The following is a 22265-nucleotide window of genomic DNA, read 5'->3' as shown; positions in this document are numbered from 1 at the left end:
TGGGGGGACAGGGGACAATGGGGACACTGGGACACTGGGGACAATGGGGACAATGGGGACACTGGGGACATGGGGACACTGGGGACACTGGGGACAATGGGGCACCAATGTCCTTGCGGCCATCGATGTCCTTCTGGGACCTGTTCACCACCCCGATGTACCCTGGGGGGACAGGGGACAATGGGGACACTGGGGACACTGGGGACACTGGGGACACTGGGGACACTGGGGACACTGGGGACACTGGGGACACTGGGGACAATGGGGCACCAATGTCCTTGCGGCCATCGATGTCCTTCTGGGACCTGTTCACCACCCCGATGTACCCTGGGGACAGGGGACAATGGGGACACTGGGGACACTGGGACACTGGGGACACTGGGGACACTGGGGACAATGGGGACAATGGGGACACTGGGGACACTGGGGACACTGGGGACACTGGGGACAATGGGGCACCAATGTCCTTGCGGCCATCGATGTCCTTCTGGGACCTGTTCACCACCCCGATGTACCCTGGGGACAGGGGACAATGGGGACACTGGGGACACTGGGACACTGGGGACACTGGGGACAATGGGGACACTGGGGACACTGGGGACACTGGGGACACTGGGGACAATGGGGCACCAATGTCCTTGCGGCCATCGATGTCCTTCTGGGACCTGTTCACCACCCCGATGTACCCTGGGGGGACAGGGGACAATGGGGACACTGGGGGACACTGGGGACACTGGGGAACTGGGGACAATGGGGACACTGGGGACACTGGGGCACTGGGGACACTGGGGACACTGGGGACAATGGGGCACCAATGTCCTTGCGGCCATCGATGTCCTTCTGGGACCTGTTCACCACCCCGATGTACCCTGGGGACAGGGGACAATGGGGACACTGGGGACACTGGTGACACTGGGGACACTGGGGACACTGGGGACACTGGGGACAATGGGGACACTGGGGACAATGGGGACACTGGGGACACTGGGACACTGGGACACTGGGGACAATGGGGACACTGGGGACACTGGGGACATTGGGGACACGGGGACAATGGGGACACTGGGGACAATGGGGACACTGGGGACACTGGGGACAATGGGGACAATGGGGACACTGGGGATACTGGGGACAATGGGGACACTGGGGATACTGGGGACAATGGGGACACTGGGGACACTGGGGACAATGGGGACACTGGGGACAATGGGGACAATGGGGACACTGGGGATACTGGGGACAATGGGGACAATGGGGATACTGGGGACAATGGGGACAATGGGGACACTGGGGATACTGGGGACAATGGGGACAATGGGGACAATGGGGACAATGGGGACAATGGGGATACTGGGGACAATGGGGACAATGGGGATACTGGGGATACTGGGGACAATGGGGACAATGGGGACAATGGGGATACTGGGGACAATGGGGACACTGGGGACACTGGGGACACTGGGGACACTGGGGACACTGGGACACTGGGGACAATGGGGACAATGGGGACAATGGGGACAATGGGGACAATGGGGACAATGGGAACAATGGGGACAATGGGGACAATGGGGACAATGGGAACAATGGGGACAATGGGAACAATGGGGACAATGGGGACACTGGGGACACTGGGGACACTGGGGACACTGGGGACACTGGGGACAATGGGGACATTGGGGACAATGGGGACACTGGGGCACCAATGTCCTTGCGGCCATCGATGTCCTTCTGGGACCTGTTCACCACCCCGATGTACCCTGGGGACAGGGGACATTAACGACACACAGGTGTGACACAGGTGACACAGGTGACACAGGTGACACAGGTGACAGTGTCCCACCTCTCCTGAGGGGCAGCAGTTTGTTCTCTGTGACACACACAGGTGACACAGGGACACACAGGTGACAATGACAGTGACACAGGTGACACACAGGTGACACAGGTGACAATGACACAGGTGACAATGACAGTGACACAGGTGACACAGGTGACACAGGTGACAATGACACAGGTGCCAGTGTCCCACCTCTCCTGAGGGGCAGCAGTTTGTTCTCTGTGACACACACAGGTGACACAGGGACACACAGGTGACAATGACAGTGACACAGGTGACACTCAGGTGACACTCAGGTGACACAGGTGACAATGACAGTGACACTCAGGTGACACTCAGGTGACACAGGTGACACTCAGGTGCCAATGTCCCACCTCTCCTGAGGGGCAGCAGTTTGTTCTCTGTGACACACACAGGTGACACAGGGACACACAGGTGACAATGACAGTGACACAGGTGACAATGACAGTGACACAGGTGACACAGGGACACACAGGTGTGACACAGGGACACACAGGTGACACTCAGGTGACACAGGTGACACTCAGGTGCCAGTGTCCCACCTCTCCTGAGGGGCAGCAGTTTGTTCTCTGTGACACACTCAGGTGACACAGGGACACACAGGTGACGATGACAGTGACACAGGTGACACTCAGGTGACACTCAGGTGGCACAGGTGACACAGGGACACACAGGTGACAATGACAGTGACACAGGTGACAATGACAGTGACACAGGTGACACTCAGGTGACACTCAGGTGACACAGGTGCCAGTGTCCCACCTCTCCTGAGGGGCAGCAGTTTGTTCTCTGTGACACACTCAGGTGACACAGGGACACACAGGTGACAATGGCAGTGACACAGGTGACAATGACAGTGACACAGGTGACACAGGTGACACTCAGGTGACACAGGTGCCAGTGTCCCACCTCTCCTGAGGGGCAGCAGTTTGTTCTCTGTGACACACACAGGTGACACAGGGACACACAGGTGACAATGGCAGTGACACAGGTGACACTCAGGTGACACAGGGACACACAGGTGACAATGACAGTGACACAGGTGACACAGGGACACACAGGTGACACTCAGGTGACACTCAGGTGACACAGGTGACACAGGTGACACAGGTGACAATGTCCCACCTCTCCTGAGGGGCAGCAGTTTGTTCTCTGTGACACACACAGGTGACACAGGGACACACAGGTGACAATGACAGTGACACAGGTGACAATGACAGTGACACAGGTGACACAGGTGACACTCAGGTGACACAGGGACACACAGGTGACAATGACAGTGACACAGGTGACACAGGTGACACTCAGGTGACACAGGGACACACAGGTGACAATGACAGTGACACAGGTGACACAGGTGACACAGGTGACACAGGTGCCAGTGTCCCACCTCTCCTGAGGGGCAGCAGTTTGTTCTCTGTGACACACACAGGTGACACAGGGACACACAGGTGACAATGACAGTGCCACAGGTGACACAGGTGACATTCAGGTGACACAGGTGACAATGACACAGGTGACACAGGTGACACAGGTGACAATATCCCACCTCTCCTGAGGGGCAGCAGTTTGTTCTCTGTGACACACACAGGTGACACAGGGACACACAGGTGACAATGACAGTGACACAGGTGACACAGGGACACTCAGGTGACAATGACAGTGACACAGGTGACACAGGTGACACTCAGGTGGCACAGGTGACACAGGTGACACAGGTGCCAGTGTCCCACCTCTCCTGAGGGGCAGCAGTTTGTTCTCTGTGACACACTCAGGTGACACAGGGACACACAGGTGTGACACAGGTGACACAGGGACACACAGGTGACAATGACAGTGACACAGGTGACACACAGGTGACACACAGGTGACACAGGTGACAATGACACAGGTGACAGTGTCCCACCTCTCCTGAGGGGCAGCAGTTTGTTCTCTGTGGCACACACAGGTGACACAGGGACACACAGGTGACAATGACAGTGACACAGGTGACACACAGGTGACACACAGGTGACACAGGTGACAATGACACAGGTGACAGTGTCCCACCTCTCCTGAGGGGCAGCAGTTTGTTCTCCAGCACGTCCCTGGCGTCGGTGCCCTCGTCCATCAGGTCCAGCTTGGTGATGACCCCGATGGTCCTCAGCCCTGGGGGGCAATAATTAATTAATTAGTGACAATTAATAAATGACAATTAATTAATGACAATTAATTAAAGACAACTAATCCCCCCTTACCCTGTGGATTCATTTCCTTGGCCCTAAATACCCCCCCCCCAAAGCCCCCAAATCAATCCCCCAAAATCCCAAAAACAACCTCCCAAAAACCCCCAATTTAACCCTTTCCTACCCTGGGGATTACCCCAAATTATCAAATTAACCCTTTCCTACCCTGGGGATTACCCCAAATTATCAAATTAACCCTTTCCTACCCTGGGGATTCCCCCAAATTATCAATTTAACCCTTTCCTGCCCTGGGGATTCCCCCAAATTATCAATTTAACCCTTTCCTACCCTGGGGATTCCCCCAAATTATCAAATTAACCCTTTCCTGCCCTGGGGATTCCCCCAAATTATCAATTTAACCCTTTCCTACCCTGGGGATTCCCCCAAATTATAAATTTAACCCTTTCCTACCCTGGGGATTCCCCCAAATTATCAATTTAACCCTTTCCTACCCTGGGGATTCCCCCAAATTATAAATTTAACCCTTTCCTGCCCCATGGATTCCCCCAAATTATCAATTTAACCCTTTCCTACCCTGGGGATTCCCCCAAATTATCAATTTAACCCTTTCCTGCCCCATGGATTCCCCCAAATTATCAATTTAACCCTTTCCTGCCCCATGGATTCCCCCAAATTATCAATTTAACCCTTTCCTGCCCCATGGATTCCCCCAAATTATCAATTTAACCCTTTCCTACCCTGGGGATTCCCCCAAATTATCAATTTAACCCTTTCCTACCCTGGGGATTCCCCCAAATTATAAATTTAACCCTTTCCTACCCTGGGGATTCCCCCAAATTATCAATTTAACCCTTTCCTACCCTGGGGATTCCCCCAAATTATCAATTTAACCCTTTCCTGCCCCATGGATTCCCCCAAATTATCAAATTAACCCTTTCCTGCCCTGGGGATTCCCCCAAATTATCAAATTAACCCTTTCCTGCCCTGGGGATTCCCCCAAATTATCAAATTAACCCTTTCCTACCCTGGGGATCCATTTCCTTGTCCCTAAAACCCCCCCAAAACCCCCCCAAATCCCCCCAAACTCCCCCAAAATCCACCCAAATCCCCTCATTAACCCTTTCCTACCCTGTGGATCCCCCTAAATCCCCCCCAAATCCCTCATTAACCCTTTCCTACCCTGTGGATCCCCCCCAAACCCCCCCAAATCCCTCATTAACCCTTTCCTACCCTGGGTATCCCCCCCAAATCCCTCATTAACCCCTTCCTACCCTGTGGATCCCCCCCAAATCCCTCATTAACCCCTTCCTACCCTGGGGATCCACCTCCTTGGCCATCTTGAGGGCGTCAGAGTTGGCCAGGTCGACGTTGGCCGGGGTGACAGCCAGGATCAGGCTGCTGTCCCTGCTGATGAACTGCAGGATCATCTCCCTGATCTGCAGCTCAATGTCCTGGGGCTGGTCCCCCACGGGCACCTTGGTGATGCCAGGCAGGTCAATCAGGGTCAGGTTCAGCACTGCAGGGGTTAAAATTGGGGGGGGAAATTGAAATTAGGGGGGGATTCAATGGTAGAAATCATTATAAAGGTATTTTCAGCACAGGTTTGTGAAAAGAGAAAAGACTGAATTTTTATTATTTCATTATTTTTTAGCTTTTTTTTTTTTGTTTATTTATTTATTATTCTTATCTTTACATTCGAATTTTTATTGAATTCAGATTTCCCTGACTCCCCTCTAATGTACAACCCTAAACTTTAATTTTTAATTCTTGTAGAATTAATTCATGCTTGAAAAGTTCAGATTTCCCTGATTCCCCTCTAATGCAGAACCCTCATTTTTAATTTTTAATTTTTACAGAATTCATGTTTGGGCACCTTGGTGATGCCAGGCAGGTCAATCAGGGTCAGGTTCAGCACTGCAGGGTTAAAATTGGGGGGGGAAATTGAAATTAGGGGGGGATTCAATGGTAGAAATCATTATAAAGGTATTTTCAGCACAGGTTTGTGAAAAGGAGAAAAGGCTGAATTTTTATTTTTATTATTTCATTATTTTTAAACTTTTTTTAATTTATTATTCTTATCTTTACATTCGAATTTTTATCGAATTCAGATTTTTTCTGACTCCCCCTCTAATGCAGAACCCTAAACTTTAATTTTTAATTCTTATAGAATTAATTAGTGCTTGAAAAGTTCAGATTTCCCTGATTCCCCTCTAATGCAGAACCCTCAATTTTAATTTTTAATTCTTATAGAATTAATTAGTACTTGAAAAGTTCAGATTTCCCTAAAATTCCCCTCTAATGCAGAACCCTCATTTTTAATTTTTAATTTTTACAGAATTCATGTTTGGGCACCTTGGTGATGCCAGGCAGGTCAATCAGGGTCAGGTTCAGCACTGCAGGGGTTAAAATTGGGGGGGGGATTGAAATTAGGGGGGGGTTCAATGGTAGAAATCATTATAAAGGTATTTTCAGCACAGGTTTGTGAAAAGGAGAAAAGACTGAATTTTTATTTTTATTATTTCATTATTTTTTAGCTTTTTTTTTTTATTTATTTATTATTCTTATCTTTACATTTGAATTTTTATCGAATTCAGATTTCCCTGACTCCCCTCTAATGTACAACCCTAAACTTTAATTTTTAATTCTTGTAGAATTAATTCATGCTTGAAAAGTTCAGATTTTCCTGATTCCCCTCTAATGCAGAACCCTAAACTTTAATTTTTAATTCTTATAGAATTAATTAGTGCTTGAAAAGTTCAGATTTCCCTGATTCCCCTCTAATGCAGAACCCTCATTTTTAATTTTTAATTTTTACAGAATTCATCTTTGGGCACCTTGGTGATGCCAGGCAGGTCAATCAGGGTCAGGTTCAGCACTGCAGGGGTTAAAATTGGGGGGGATTAAATAATTGAATGTGATTTTGAACTTAATCTAATTTAAAATCCAACCTGATTTTCAATTCAACCTAATTTAAAATTCAATCTAATTTTCAATTCATCCTAATTTCAATTCAATCTAATATAAAATTCAACCTAATTTCAATTCAATCTAATTAAAATTCAATCTAATTTTCAATTCAATCTAATTTAAAATTCAATCTTATTTAAATTCAGTCTAATTTAAAATTCAACCTGATTTTGAATTTAACCTAATTTTCAATTCAATCTAATATAAAATTCAACCTAATTTCAATCCAATCTAATTTTCAATTCAATCTAATTTAAATTCAACCTAATTAAAATTCAATCTAATTTTCAATTCAATCTAATTTCAATCCAATCTAATTTTCAATCCAATCTAATTTTCAATTCAATCTAATATAAAATTCAATCTAATTTAAATTCAACCTAATATAAAATTCAATCTAATTTCAATCCAACCTAATTTCAATCCAATCTAATTTTCAATTCAACCTAATTTCAATCCAATCTAATTTTCAATTCAATCTAATTTCAATGCAATCTAATTTCAATCCAATCTAATTTCAATCCAATCTAATATAAAATCCAATCTAATTTCAATCCAATCTAATTTTCAATCCAATCTAATTTCAATCCAATCTAATATAAAATCCAATCTAATTTCCATCCAATCTAATTTCAATTCAATCTAATTTCAATCCAACCTAATTTCAATCCAATCTAATTTCAATCCAATTTAATTTCAATTCAATCTAATTTCAATCCAATCTAATTTCAAATTCACTGTAATTTCAATTCAATCTAATTTCAATCCAACCTAATTTCAATCCAATCTAATTTCAATCCAACCTAATTTCAATGCAATCTAATTTTCAATCCAACCTAATTTCAATCCAATCTAATTTCAATCCAACCTAATTTCAATGCAATCTAATTTCAATCCAATCTAATATAAAATTCAATGTAATTTCAATCCAATCTAATTTCAATCCAATCTAATTTCAAATTCACTGTAATTTCAATCCAATCTAATTTCAATCCAATCTAATTTCAATCCAACCTAATTTCAATTCAACCTAATTTCAATCCAATCTAATTTCAATCCAACCTAATATAAAATTCAATCTATTTTCAATCCAATCTAATTTTCATTTCCCACCTCCCCCTGGTTTTTCCCCTGTGGTTCCCAGGCTGCAGCAGGAGGGGATCCCCCCCCTGGTACCCCCCAAATTTGGATTTTTGGGGGGTTTCTCACCATGGGGGGAGTAGACCCTGAGGTTGATGGGCACAGGGGAAATTCCCTTGTTGGTGCCCGTCAGGCGCTCGGTCTCAGCCTCGATCTCCTGGCGAACCTCCTCGAAATCCGTGAATTTCCTGGACTTGCAGTGCAGGAACTCGGCGTATTCTGGGGTGGGAAAAGGGAAAATTGTCCATTGGGATGGGAAAATAAAATAATGGGGGGTTTGGGATGGAAAGAATAAAAAAAAATGGGGTTTTTTGGGAGATTTGGGAAGGAAAAAATGAAAGAAAATGGGATTTTTGGGAGATTCGCGGTTAAAAAAAAAGGATTTTTTGGGAGATCTGGGATTGAAAAATAAAAACAAATGGGATTTTTGGGAGATTTGGGATGGAAAAATAGAAATGTGTCCATTGGGGAAGTTCTGGGATTTAAAATTTTATAAAATGGGATTTTTGGGGGAACTTCATGGAAATCTGTGAATTTCCTGGACTTGCAGTGCAGGAACTCGGCGTATTCTGGGGTGGGAAAAGGGAAAATTGTCCATTGGGATGGGAAAATAAAATAATGGGGGGGTTGGGATGGAAAGAATAAAAAAAAATGGGGTTTTTTGGGAGATTTGGGAAGGAAAAATGAAAGAAAATGGGATTTTTGGGAGATTCGCGGTTTAAAAAAAATGGTTTTTTGGGAGATCTGGGATTGAAAAATGAAAAAAATGGGATTTTTGGGAGATTTGGGAAGGAAAAACAAAAAAAAAAGGGATTTTTGGGAGATCTGGGGTGGAAAAAATGAAAGAAAATGGGGTTTTTGGGAGATTTGGGATTTAAAGGTAAAAGAAATGGGATTTTTGGGAGGTTTGGGATTTAAAAAGCCAAAAAGGGATTTTTGGCAGGTTTGGGATTTAAAAACCCAAAAAGGGATTTTTGGGAGGTTTGGGATTTAAAAACACAAAAAGGGATTTTTGGCAGGTTTGGGATTTAAAAAGCCAAAAAGGGATTTTTGGGAGGTTTGGGATTTTAAAACCCAAAAAGGGATTTTTGGCAGGTTTGGGATTTAAAAAGCCAAAAAGGGATTTTTGGGAGGTTTGGGATTTAAAAAGCCAAAAAGGGATTTTTGGGAGGTTTGGGATTTAAAAAGCCAAAAAGGGATTTTTGGGAGATTTGGGATTTAAAAACACAAAAAGGGATTTTTGGGAGATGGGGGATTTAAAGGTAAAAGAAATGGGATTTTTGGGAGATGTGGGATTTAAAAACCCAAAAAGGGATTTTTGGGAGGTTTGGGATTTAAAAAGCCAAAAAGGGATTTTTGGGAGGTTTGGGATTTAAAAACCCAAAAAGGGATTTTTGGCAGGTTTAGGATTTAAAGGTAAAAGAAATGGGATTTTTGGGAGGTTTGGGATTTAAAAAGCCAAAAAGGGATTTTTGGCAGGTTTGGGATTTAAAAAGCCAAAAAGGGATTTTTGGGAGGTTTGGGATTTAAAAAGCCAAAAAGGGATTTTTGGGAGGTTTGGGATTTAAAAACACAAAAAGGGATTTTTGGGAGGTTTAGGATTTAAAAACCCAAAAAGGGATTTTTGGCAGGTTTGGGATTTTAAAACCCAAAAAGGGATTTTTGGCAGGTTTTTGGGATTTAAAACCCAAAAAGGGATTTTTGGCAGGTTTGGGATTTAAAAACCCAAAAAGGGATTTTTGGGAGGTTTGGGATTTAAAACCCAAAAAGGGATTTTTGGCAGGTTTAGGATTTAAAAACCCAAAAAGGGATTTTTGGGAGGTTTTTGGGATCCTGTACCTGTTTTGGAGAAGATGAGCTGCAGGATCAGGGGCCGGCGAGTGACGATCCCGGAGCCTCGGGGCAGGAAATCCCTGCAGGGGCAGGAAATTAATGAAAAGAAGTTAATTAATGACACATTAATCACACCCAGCCCTGCAGGAAAAGGGGCATTAATAAATTAATTAATGCCATTGATTACTGCAAAATCCTGGGAGGAAAAGGTGGATTAATAAATTAATTAATCCTATTGATTAATGCAAAGTCCTGATAGGAAAAGGTGGATTAATAAATTAATTAATGACACTGGATCACACCCAGCCCTGGCAGGAAAAGGTGAATTAATAAATTAATTAATGCCATTGATTACTGCAAAATCCTGGGAGGAAAAGATGGATTAATAAATTAATTAATGACACTGGCTCCACCCAGCCCTGGCAGGAAAAGGGGCATTAATAAATTAATTAATGCCATTGATTACTGCAAAATCCTGGGAGGAAAAGGTGCATTAATAAATTAATTAATGCCATTGATTACTGCAAAATCCTGGCAGGAAAAGGTGGATTAATAAATTAATTAATGACACATTAATCACACCCAGCCCTGGCAGGAAAAGGTGAATTAATAAATTAATTAATGCCATTGATTACTGCAAAATCCTGGGAGGAAAAGATGGATTAATAAATTAATTAATGACACTGGCTCCACCCAGCCCTGGCAGGAAAAGGGGCATTAATAAATTAATTAATGCCATTGATTACTGCAAAATCCTGGGAGGAAAAGGTGGATTAATAAATTAATTAATGACACTGGCTCCACCCAGCCCTGGCAGGAAAAGGTGCATTAATAAATTAATTAATGCCATTGATTACTGCAAAATCCTGGGAGGAAAAGGTGGATTAATAAATTAATTAATGCCATTGATTACTGCAAAATCCTGGGAGGAAAAGGTGGATTAATAAATTAATTAATGCCATTGATTACTGCAAAATCCTGGGAGGAAAAGGTGGATTAATAAATTAATTAATGCCATTGATTACTGCAAAATCCTGGGGTGGAAAGACAGGAAAATCAGGGAATTCCCACTGAATTCTTCCCAGGGGAAAATATTTTTATTTTTTGGGGGGGGCTGGGAATGGGGAGTGATGAGGAGGGAATTCCACAATTCCAGAATCCCAGAATTCCAGCTGTGTTTGGAAATTCCACAATTCCAGAATCCCACAGTTCCAGAATCCCACAATTCCAGAATCCCACAATTCCAGAATCCCACAATTCCAGAATCCCAGAATCCCACAATTCCAGAATCCCACAATTCCAGAATCCCACAATCTCAGAATCCCACAATTCCAGAATTCCAGGTGGGGTTGGGAATCCCAGAATCCCACAATTCCAAAATCCCACAATCTCAGAATCCCACAATTCCAGAATCCCACAATTCCAGAATCCCACAGTTCCAGAATCCCACAGTTCCAGAATCCCACAGTTCCAGAATCCCACAGTTCCAGAATCCCACAGTTCCAGAATCCCACAGTTCCAGAATCCCACAGTTCCAGAATCCCACAGTTCCAGAATCCCACAGTTCCAGAATCCCACAGTTCCAGAATCCCAGAATCCCACAATTCCAGAGTCCCACAGTTCCAGAATCCCATAATTCCAGAATCCCACAGTTCCAGAATCCCACAGTTCCAGAATCCCACAGTTCCAGAATCCCACAATTCCAGAATCCCACAGTTCCAGAATCCCAGAATCCCAGAATCCCACAGTTCCAGAATCCCACAATTCCAGAATCCCAGAATCCCAGAATCCCAGAATTCCAGAATCCCACAATTCCAGAATCCCAGAATCCCACAATTCCAGAATCCCACAATTCCAGAATCCCACAATTCCAGAATCCCAGAATCCCACAATTCCAGAATCCCACAATTCCAGAATCCCACAATTCCAGAATTCCAGGTGGGGTTGGGAATCCCAGAATCCCACAATTCCAGAATCCCACAATTCCAGAATTCCAGGTGGGGTTGGGAATCCCAGAATTCCAGAATTCCAGAATCCCACAATCCCAGGTGAGTCTGGGAATCCCAGAATCGCACAATTCCAGAATCCCATAATTCCAGAATCCCACAGTTCCAGAATCCCACAGTTCCAGAATCCCACAATCTCAGAATCCCACAATCTCAGAATCCCACAGTTCCAGAATCCCACAATCTCAGAATCCCACAGTTCCAGAATCCCACAATCTCAGAATCCCACAGTTCCAGAATCCCACAATCTCAGAATCCCACAGTTCCAGAATCCCACAATCTCAGAATCCCACAGTTCCAGAATCCCATAATTCCAGAATCCCACAATTCCAGAATCCCATAATTCCAGAATCCCACAGTTCCAGAATCCCACAGTTCCAGAATCCCACAATTCCAGAATCCCAGAATCCCACAATTCCAGAATCCCAGAATCCCACAATTCCAGAATCCCAGAATCCCACAGTTCCAGAATCCCACAATCTCAGAATCCCACAGTTCCAGAATCCCACAATCTCAGAATCCCACAGTTCCAGAATCCCACAATCTCAGAATCCCACAATCTCAGAATCCCACAATCTCAGAATCCCACAATCTCAGAATCCCACAGTTCCAGAATCCCATAATTCCAGAATCCCACAATCTCAGAATCCCACAGTTCCAGAATCCCACAATTCCAGAATCCCACAATTCCAGAATCCCACAGTTCCAGAATCCCATAATTCCAGAATCCCACAATTCCAGAATCCCACAGTTCCAGAATCCCATAATTCCAGAATCCCACAATTCCAGAATCCCACAGTTCCAGAATCCCATAATTCCAGAATCCCACAATTCCAGAATCCCACAGTTCCAGAATCCCACAATTCCAGAATCCCAGAATCCCACAATTCCAGAATCCCACAGTTCCAGAATCCCACAATTCCAGAATCCCAGAATCCCACAATTCCAGAATCCCAGAATCCCACAGTTCCAGAATCCCAGAATCCCACAGTTCCAGAATCCCACAATTCCAGAATCCCACAGTTCCAGAATCCCACAGTTCCAGAATCCCACAATTCCAGAATCCCACAATTCCAGAATCCCACAATCTCAGAATCCCACAGTTCCAGAATCCCAGAATCCCACAGTTCCAGAATCCCACAGTTCCAGAATCCCAGAATTCCAAAATCCCAGAATCCCACAATCCCAGAATTCCAGAATCTCAGAATCCCACAATCTCAGAATCCCACAATTCCAGAATTCCACAATTCCAGAATCCCACAATTCCAGAATCCCAGAATCCCAGAATCCCACAATTCCAGAATCCCACAATTCCAGAATCCCACAATTCCAGAATTCCAGGTGGGGTTGGGAATCCCAGAATCCCACAATTCCAGAATCCCACAATTCCAGAATTCCAGGTGGGGTTGGGAATCCCAGAATTCCAGAATTCCAGAATTCCAGAATCCCACAATTCCAGAATTCCACAATCCCAGGTGAGTTTGGGAATCCCAGAATCGCACAATTCCAGAATCCCATAATTCCAGAATCCCACAGTTCCAGAATCCCACAGTTCCAGAATCCCACAATCTCAGAATCCCACAGTTCCAGAATCCCACAATCTCAGAATCCCACAGTTCCAGAATCCCACAATCTCAGAATCCCACAGTTCCAGAATCCCATAATTCCAGAATCCCACAATTCCAGAATCCCATAATTCCAGAATCCCACAGTTCCAGAATCCCACAGTTCCAGAATCCCACAATTCCAGAATCCCAGAATCCCACAGTTCCAGAATCCCAGAATCCCACAGTTCCAGAATCCCAGAATCCCACAGTTCCAGAATCCCACAATCTCAGAATCCCACAATCTCAGAATCCCACAGTTCCAGAATCCCATAATTCCAGAATCCCACAATTCCAGAATCCCACAGTTCCAGAATCCCACAGTTCCAGAATCCCACAATTCCAGAATCCCAGAATCCCACAATTCCAGAATCCCAGAATCCCACAGTTCCAGAATCCCAGAATCCCACAGTTCCAGAATCCCACAATTCCAGAATCCCACAGTTCCAGAATCCCACAGTTCCAGAATCCCACAATTCCAGAATCCCACAATCTCAGAATCCCACAATTCCAGAATTCCACAATTCCAGAATTCCACAGTTCCAGAATTCCACAGTTCCAGAATCCCACAATCTCAGAATCCCACAATCTCAGAATCCCACAATTCCAGAATTCCAGGTGGGGTTGGGAATCCCAGAATCCCACAATTCCAGAATCACACAATCCCAGGTGAGTTTGGGAATCCCAGAATCCCACAATTCCAGAATTCCAGAATCCCACAATTCCAGAATTCCAGGTTGGGTTGGGAATCCCAGAATTCCAGAATTCCACAATCCCAGGTGAGTTTGGGAATCCCAGAATCCCACAATTCCAGAATCCCACAGTTCCAGAATCCCACAATTCCAGAATCCCAGAATCCCACAATTCCAGAATCCCAGAATCCCACAATTCCAGAATCCCACAGTTCCAGAATCCCACAATTCCAGAATCCCAGAATCCCACAATTCCAGAATCCCAGAATCCCACAATTCCAGAATCCCACAGTTCCAGAATCCCACAATCTCAGAATCCCACAATTCCAGAATTCCACAGTTCCAGAATCCCACAATTCCAGAATTCCAGAATCCCAGGTGGGTTTGGGAATCCCAGAATCCCAGAATCCCACAATTCCAGAATTCCAGAATCCCACAATTCCAGAATTCCAGAATCCCAGGTGGGTTTGGGAATCCCAGAATCCCAGAATCCCACAATTCCAGAATTCCAGAATCCCACAATTCCAGAATTCCAGAATCCCACAATCTCAGAATCCCACAATTCCAGAATTCCAGGTGGGTTTGGGAATCCCAGAATCCCACAATTCCAGAATCCCAGAATCCCACAATTCCAGAATTCCAGAATCCCACAATTCCAGAATCCCACAATTCCAGAATTCCAGGTGGGTTTGGGAATCCCAGAATCCCACAATTCCAGAATCCCAGAATCCCACAATTCCAGAATTCCAGAATCCCACAATTCCAGAATTCCAGGTGGGGTTGGGAATCCCACCATCCCAAACTCCCCCTGTGGGGTGACCCCACAATCCCAGACCCCGCCCCAGATTTGGGGGTGACTCCCCGGAAATGCAAATCCCGACAGGTCTGGGATGGAGAGAACTGGGGGGGGGGGGGAAATTTGGGAATGAACACGGGGGGGAGGGGCTGAGCTGGGCAGGGGATCCCAAAAAAATGGGGGGATCCCAAACCTGATCCCAAAGGAATGGGCTGATCCCAAACCTGATCCCAAAAAAAGGGGTGATCCCACAGGAATGGGGTGATCCCAAACCTGACCCCACAGGAATGGGGTGATCCCAAAGGAATGGGGTGATCCTACAGAAATGGGGTGATCCCAAACCTGATCCCACAGGAATGGGGTGATCCCAAACCTGATCCCACAGGAATGGGGTGATCCCAAACCTGATCCCACAGGAATGGGGTGATCCCAAACCTGATCCCAAAAAAAGGGGTGATCCCAAACCTGATCCCACAGGAATGGGGGGATCCCAAACCTGATCCCACAGGAATGGGGTGATCCCAAACCTGATCCCAAAAAAAGGGGTGATCCCAAACCTGATCCCACAGGAATGGGGTGATCCCAAACCTGATCCCACAGGAATGGGGTGATCCCACAGGAATGGGGTGATCCCAAACCTGACCCCACAGGAATGAGGTGATCCCATTTGATCCCACAGGAATGGGGTGACCCCAAACCTGATCCCACAGAAATGGGGTGACCCCAAACCCGATCCCAAAGGAATGGGGTGACCCCAAACCTGATCCCAAAGGAATGGGGGGATCCCAAACCTGATCCCAAAGGAATGGGGGGATCCTAAACCTGATCCCACAGGAATGGGGGGATCCCAAACCTGATCCCAAAATGTGAGGGGATCCCAACTCTGATCCTACAGAAACGAGGTGACCCTACAGAAACAGGGTGATCCCAAAGGAATGGGGTGATCCCATTTGATCCCACAGGAATGGGGTGACCCCAAACCTGATCCCACAGGAATGGGGTGATCCCAAACCTGATCCCACAGGAATGGGGTGATCCCAAACGTGATCCCACAGAAATGGGGTGACCCCACAGGAATGGGGTGACCCCAAACCTGATCCCACAGGAATGGGGTGACCCCACAGGAATGGGGTGACCCCAAACCTGACCCCACAGGAATGGGGTGACCCCAAACCTGATCCCACAGGAATGGGGTGATCCCAAACCTGACCCCACAGGAATGGGGTGACCCCAAACCTGATCCCACAGGAATGGGGTGATCCCAAAGAAATGGGGTGATCCCAAACCTGATCCCACAGGAATGGGGTGACCCCAAACCTGATCCCACAGGAATGGGGTGATCCCAAACCTGATCCCACAGGAATGGGGTGATCCCAAACCTGATCCCACAGGAATGGGGTGACCCCAAACCTGATCCCACAGGAATGGGGTGATCCCAAACCTGATCCCACAGGAATGGGGTGATCCCAAACCTGACCCCACAGAAATGGGGGGATCCCAAACGTGACCCCACAGGAATGGGGTGATCCCAAACCTGATCCCACAGGAATGGGGTGATCCCAAAGGAATGGGGTGATCCCAAACCTGATCCCACAGGAATGGGGTGATCCCAAACCTGATCCCACAGGAATGGGGTGACCCCAGCCCGACCCCACAGGAATGGGGTGACCCCAGCCCGACCCCACAGGAATCTCCCCCCTCCCCCTTTCCCCGCAGCAGTTCCTGGAATTCCGGGAATTCCGGGTCCCTCCCTGCCCGGATCTCCGCCCCAGTGACGTCACCGTGACGTCACCAGCCCAGGTGTGACAGGGACAAAGGGCGGGAACTTCCCAAACCCCGGGAAACCTGCGGGGAAACACCTGAGGAGGGCGTGGCCCTGCCGGACCCCGCCCAGTTCCGGATTGTGCCTCCCAAATCCTAAATCCCACTGACCCCAGATCCCAAATCCTAAATCCCACTGACCCCAGATCCTGTCAAACCCACTGACCCCAAATCCCAAATTCCACTGACAAAAATCCCACTGACCCTAAATCCCAAATCCTACTGACCCCAAATCCCAAGTCCTGTCAAATCCCAGTGATCCCAAATTCCAAATTCCAAATCCCAAATCCTACTGATCCCAAATCCCAAATCTCAAACCCCACTGACCCCAAACCCCAGGGGTTCAGCACATTTTGGGGTGCTCACCAGCACTTTCAGGAGTTCAGATCCATTTTGGGACCCCCCAAAATTTCAGGGCAATTGAGGAATTTCAGGGTGAGGATTCCCGAGCCCCCCCCGAGCCCCTGGGGCTGATAAAGCCCCATTGAGGTCGGGATTGGAACAACGGCCCCATTGTCCCAATTATCCCATTGTCCCATTGTCTCCATTGTCCCCATTGACCCCTTGTCCCATTGTCCCCACTGTCCCCATTATCCCATTGTCCCCATTGACCCCTTGTCCCATTGTCCCCATTATCCCATTGTCCCATTGTCCCCATTATCCCACTGTCCCCATTGTCCCAGTGTCCCATTGTCCCCACTGTCCCCATTATCCCATTGTCCCCAGTGTCCCCAATGTCCCCAGTGTCCCCATTGTCCCCATTGTCCCCACTGTCCCCATTGTCCCACTGTCCCCAGTGTCCCCAGTGTCCCCATTGTCCCACTGTCCCCATTATCCCATTGTCCCCATTGTCCCCTTGTCCCATTGTCCCCATTGTCCCATTGCCCCCACTGTCCCCATTATCCCAGTGTCCCCATTGTCCCCATTATCCCATTGTCCCCATTATCCCATTGTCCCCATTGTCCCATTGCCCCCACTGTCCCCATTGTCCCCAGTGTCCCCATTGTCCCCAGTGTCCCCATTGTCCCATTGCCCCCACTGTCCCCATTGCCCCCATTGTCCCCATTGTCCCTCTGTCCCCATTGTCCCCATTACCCATCTCATTGTCCCCATTGTCCCCATTGTCCCCATTATCCCATTGTCCCCATTATCCCATTGCCCCCATTGCCCCCATTGTCCCAGTGTCCCCATTGTCCCAGTGTCCCCATTGCCCCCATTGTCCCCAGGGCAGGAGACAGAGCAGGGACAGCAGAGCTGAGAGCTCCTGCTTTTGGGGATGTTCCCGGGAAATTTGGGAATTCTGACCCAAATCCCATTAAATTTGGGGATTCAGACCCAAAATCCCACTGAATTTGTGGACTCAGACCCAAAATCTCAATAAATTTGGGGATTCAGACCCAAAATCCCACTGAATTTAGGAATTGAGGCCCAAATTCCTCCCATATTGGGAAATCCGTGGATTTTGGGATTTCCCAGCCCAATTCCAGGTTTCTCCAAGGGATTTTGGGCACAGAATCCCCCTCAGGATTCTTTTCTTGTGCATTTTGAGGGTAAAAAACCCCAAAAAACAGGGCCAGGGCTTTGTGATGGCTCAGAAAAACCCAAATAAATCCCAAAGAGCTGCAAAAATCCAAAGTCAAGCTCAGCCAGGGGCAGATTCCCATCAGATTCCGATGGTGGATCCGTGTGGATCGTTGGGAAAATCAGAACAGCCCTGAGGGTTTGGGATTTGTGAGAAGAGGAAAAAATATTAATTAAAAAAATAATAATAATTAAATAAAAAAAAGTCCTGCTCAGGCACTGTGAGGGGAGAACCCCAAAACTGCTGCCAAAATTTGGGGTGACACAGCCAGTTCCTCACTGTCACATGGCTGATGGTGTAATTAACACTAATTAGCATCTCCAAGGGGTTTAATTAGCAGGGGTGGTAATTAAAGGGTGTCAGAATTGACAGGATGCAACGTTTGCAGCCCTGGGTGGTGGAAAATCCCAAATCTACCCCAAATTCAGGGTGGGAATTTGGTGGGAGAGAGGGAAAAGGGGAGGGAGGCAGTTTGGGAATGGGGCAGAGGTGAGTTATGGGGTACAGGGGTGAGTTATGGGGTACAGGGGTGAGTTATGGGGCACAGGGGTGAGTTATGGGGCAGAGAGGTGAGTTATGGGGCAGAGAGGTGAGCTATGGGGCACAGGGGTGAGTTATGGGGCAGAGAGGTGAGTTATGGGGCACAGGGGTGAGTTATGGGGTACAGAGGTGAGTTATGGGGCACAGGGGTGAGTTATGGGGTACAGAGGTGAGTTATGGGGCACAGGGGTGAGTTATGGGGTACAGGGGTGAGTTATGGGGCACAGGGGTGAGTTATGGGGCACAGGGGTGAGTTATGGGGTACAGAGGTGAGTTATGGGGCACAGGGGTGAGTTATGGGGTACAGAGTTGAGTTATGGGGCACAGGGGTGAGTTATGGGGCACAGGGGTGAGTTATGGGGTACAGAGTTGAGTTATGGGGCACAGGGGTGAGTTATGGGGCACAGGGGTGAGTTATGGGGTACAGGGGTGAGCTATGGGGCAGAGGTGAGTTATGGGGCACAGGGGTGAGTTATGGGGCAGAGAGGTGAGTTATGGGGCACAGGGGTGAGTTATGGGGCACAGGGGTGAGTTATGGGGCACAGGGGTGAGTTATGGGGTACAGGGGTGAGTTATGGGGCAGAGAGGTGAGTTATGGGGTACAGGGGTGAGCTATGGGGCAGAGGTGAGTTATGGGGCACAGGGGTGAGTTATGGGGCAGAGAGGTGAGTTATGGGGTACAGGGGTGAGTTATGGGGCACAGAGCTGATCCATGGGGCACAGAGCTGATCCATGGGGCACAGAGCTGATCCATGGGGCACAGAGCTGATCCATGGGGGCACAGAGCTGATCCATGGGGCACAGGGCTGATCCATGGGGGCACAGAGCTGATCCATGGGGCACAGAGCTGATCCATGGGGGCACAGAGCTGATCCATGGGGGCACAGAGCTGATCCATGGGGCACAGAGCTGATCCATGGGGCACAGGGGTGATCCATGGGGGCACAGAGCTGATCCATGGGGCACAGGGCTGAGCTATGGGGCACAGGGCTGATCCATGGGGGCACAGAGCTGAGCTATGGGGGCACAGAGCTGATCCATGGGGCACAGGGCTGAGCTATGGGGCACAGGGCTGATCCACAGTGTGGATCCACAGGGCACAGTGTGGACCCAGAGGCACAGTGTGGATCCACATGGCACAGTGTGGATCCCCGGGCACAGTGTGGATCCACAGGGCACAGTGTGGATCCACGGGCACAGTGTGGATCCACAGGGCACAGTGTTGATCCACAGGGCACAGTGTGGATCCACAGGGCACAGTGTTGATCCACAGGGCACAGTGTGGATCCCCGGGCACAGTGTGGATCCACAGGCACAGTGTGGATCCACAGGGCACAGTGTTGATCCACAGGCACAGTGTGGATCCCCGGGCACAGTGTGGATCCACAGGCACAGTGTTGATCCACAGGGCACAGTGTGGATCCCCGGGCACAGTGTGGATCCACAGGCACAGTGTGGATCCACAGGCACAGTGTTGATCCACAGGCACAGTGTGGATCCCCGGGCACAGTGTGGATCCACAGGGCACAGTGTTGATCCACAGGCACAGTGTGGATCCCCGGGCACAGTGTGGATCCACAGGCACAGTGTTGATCCACAGGGCACAGTGTGGATCCACAGGCACAGTGTGGATCCACAGGGCACAGTGTGGACCCAGAGGCACAGTGTGGATCCCCGGGCACAGTGTGGATCCACAGGGCACAGTGTGGATCCATGGGCACAGTGTGGATCCACAGGCACAGTGTGGATCCCCGGGCACAGTGTTGATCCACAGGGCACAGTGTTTATCCACGGGCACAGTGTTGATCCACAGGGCACAGTGTGGATGCACGGGCACAGTGTGGATCCACAGGGCACAGTGTTGATCCACAGGACACAGTGTGGATCCACAGGCACAGTGTGGATCCACAGGGCACAGTGTGGATCCACAGGGCACAGTGTGGATCCACAGGGCACAGTGTGGATCCACATGGCACAGTGTGGATCCACGGGCACAGTGTGGACCCAGAGGCACAGTGTGGATCCACAGGACACAGTGTGGATCCACAGGGCACAGTGTGGATCCACAGGGCACAGTGTTGATCCCCGGGCACAGTGTTGATCCACAGGGCACAGTGTTGATCCACAGGGCACAGTGTGGATCCATGGGCACAGTGTGGATCCACAGGCACAGTGTGGATCCACAGGGCACAGTGTGGATCCACAGGGCACAGTGTGGATCCACAGGGCACAGTGTGGATCCACAGGGCACAGTGTGGATCCATGGGCACAGTGTGGATCCACAGGCACAGTGTGGATCCACAGGGCACAGTGTGGATCCACAGGCACAGTGTGGATCCACAGGGCACAGTGTGGATCCACAGGGCACAGTGTGGATCCACGGGCACAGTGTGGATCCACGGGCACAGTGTGGATCCACAGGGCACAGTGTGGATCCACGGGCACAGTGTGGATCCACAGGGCACAGCGTGGATCCACAGGGCACAGTGTGGATCCACGGGCACAGTGTTGATCCACAGGGCACAGTGTGGATCCACGGGCACAGTGTGGATCCACAGGGCACAGTGTGGATCCACAGGGCACAGTGTGGATCCACAGGCACAGTGTTGATCCACAGGGCACAGAACCCCCCCGGATTACCCGTGGCAGGACAAACCAAGCGGAACTCTCCGCCAGCCGCCCCAGCCCCCGGCTTTTTGCGCATTTCCTGCCAGGATTCCCTTCCGAGCTCGCTGCTCCCCGTTATCGGCGGCGCCCACTCCGCGCTCCCTCCCTATCGCGGGGCACAGCCCCACGGCGAGGGCACGGAGAGACTCCGCAACACCCACGGAAACGCCGAATTGTTTGGGGATTGACCGGCCTGACCCGAACCCGCCCCGCCGCCGGTTCCGCCGCCGGTTCCGCCCGCTCCGTGACGCGTTCCCGGGCCCGCCGGCCGCGCCCTCACGCCGCCGCTATTCCCCAATCGCGCTTTACTCACCGGCCCACGAAGTTCTCCAGCACCGAGCTCTTGCCGGCGCTCTGCCCGCCCACCACGGCGATCTGCGGCAGGTCCAGGTGGCAGCTCTGCCCGATGGAGCTGAAGGCGTCCTGCAGCTTGTTGACCAGCGGGATGAGCTCCTCCATGCCGCGGTTGCCCATGGTGGCGCCGGAGGTGCCGGGCCCGCGGCGGCGGCGGCGGCGGCCAAACTTCCCCTCAGAGTCTCCTCATCCGGCACCGCCCCGCCTCCGCCGCGCTGCGCC

The 22265-nt window shown here is 48.9% G+C and overlaps 1 protein-coding gene across 1 annotated transcript; it reads right to left on the bottom strand.

Moving 5' to 3' along the window:
* Nucleotides 1-105: 105 nt before the first annotated feature.
* Nucleotides 106-22259, bottom strand: LOC306816236 (dynamin-2-like; the record flags this gene model as incomplete). The annotated part of the gene is made up of 12 exons (XM_079332709.1): nucleotides 22003-22259; nucleotides 9988-10061; nucleotides 8218-8367; nucleotides 5354-5557; nucleotides 3905-4003; nucleotides 1648-1757; nucleotides 1143-1170; nucleotides 813-869; nucleotides 631-687; nucleotides 460-516; nucleotides 271-327; nucleotides 106-162 (listed from the first exon to the last, which is right to left on the bottom strand). Coding segments are annotated over exons 1-12 (1111 nt in total), but the record flags the coding sequence as incomplete, so codon positions are not given.
* Between the last annotated feature and the right edge of the window lie 6 nt (nucleotides 22260-22265).

This window comes from Erithacus rubecula (assembly GCF_903797595.1).
Source record: "Erithacus rubecula genome assembly, contig: scaffold_454_arrow_ctg1, whole genome shotgun sequence".
Classification (NCBI taxonomy): domain Eukaryota; kingdom Metazoa; phylum Chordata; class Aves; order Passeriformes; family Muscicapidae; genus Erithacus; species Erithacus rubecula.
Note: the sequence above shows the minus strand (reverse complement) of the source record. Positions and strands in the feature narration are given on the sequence as shown.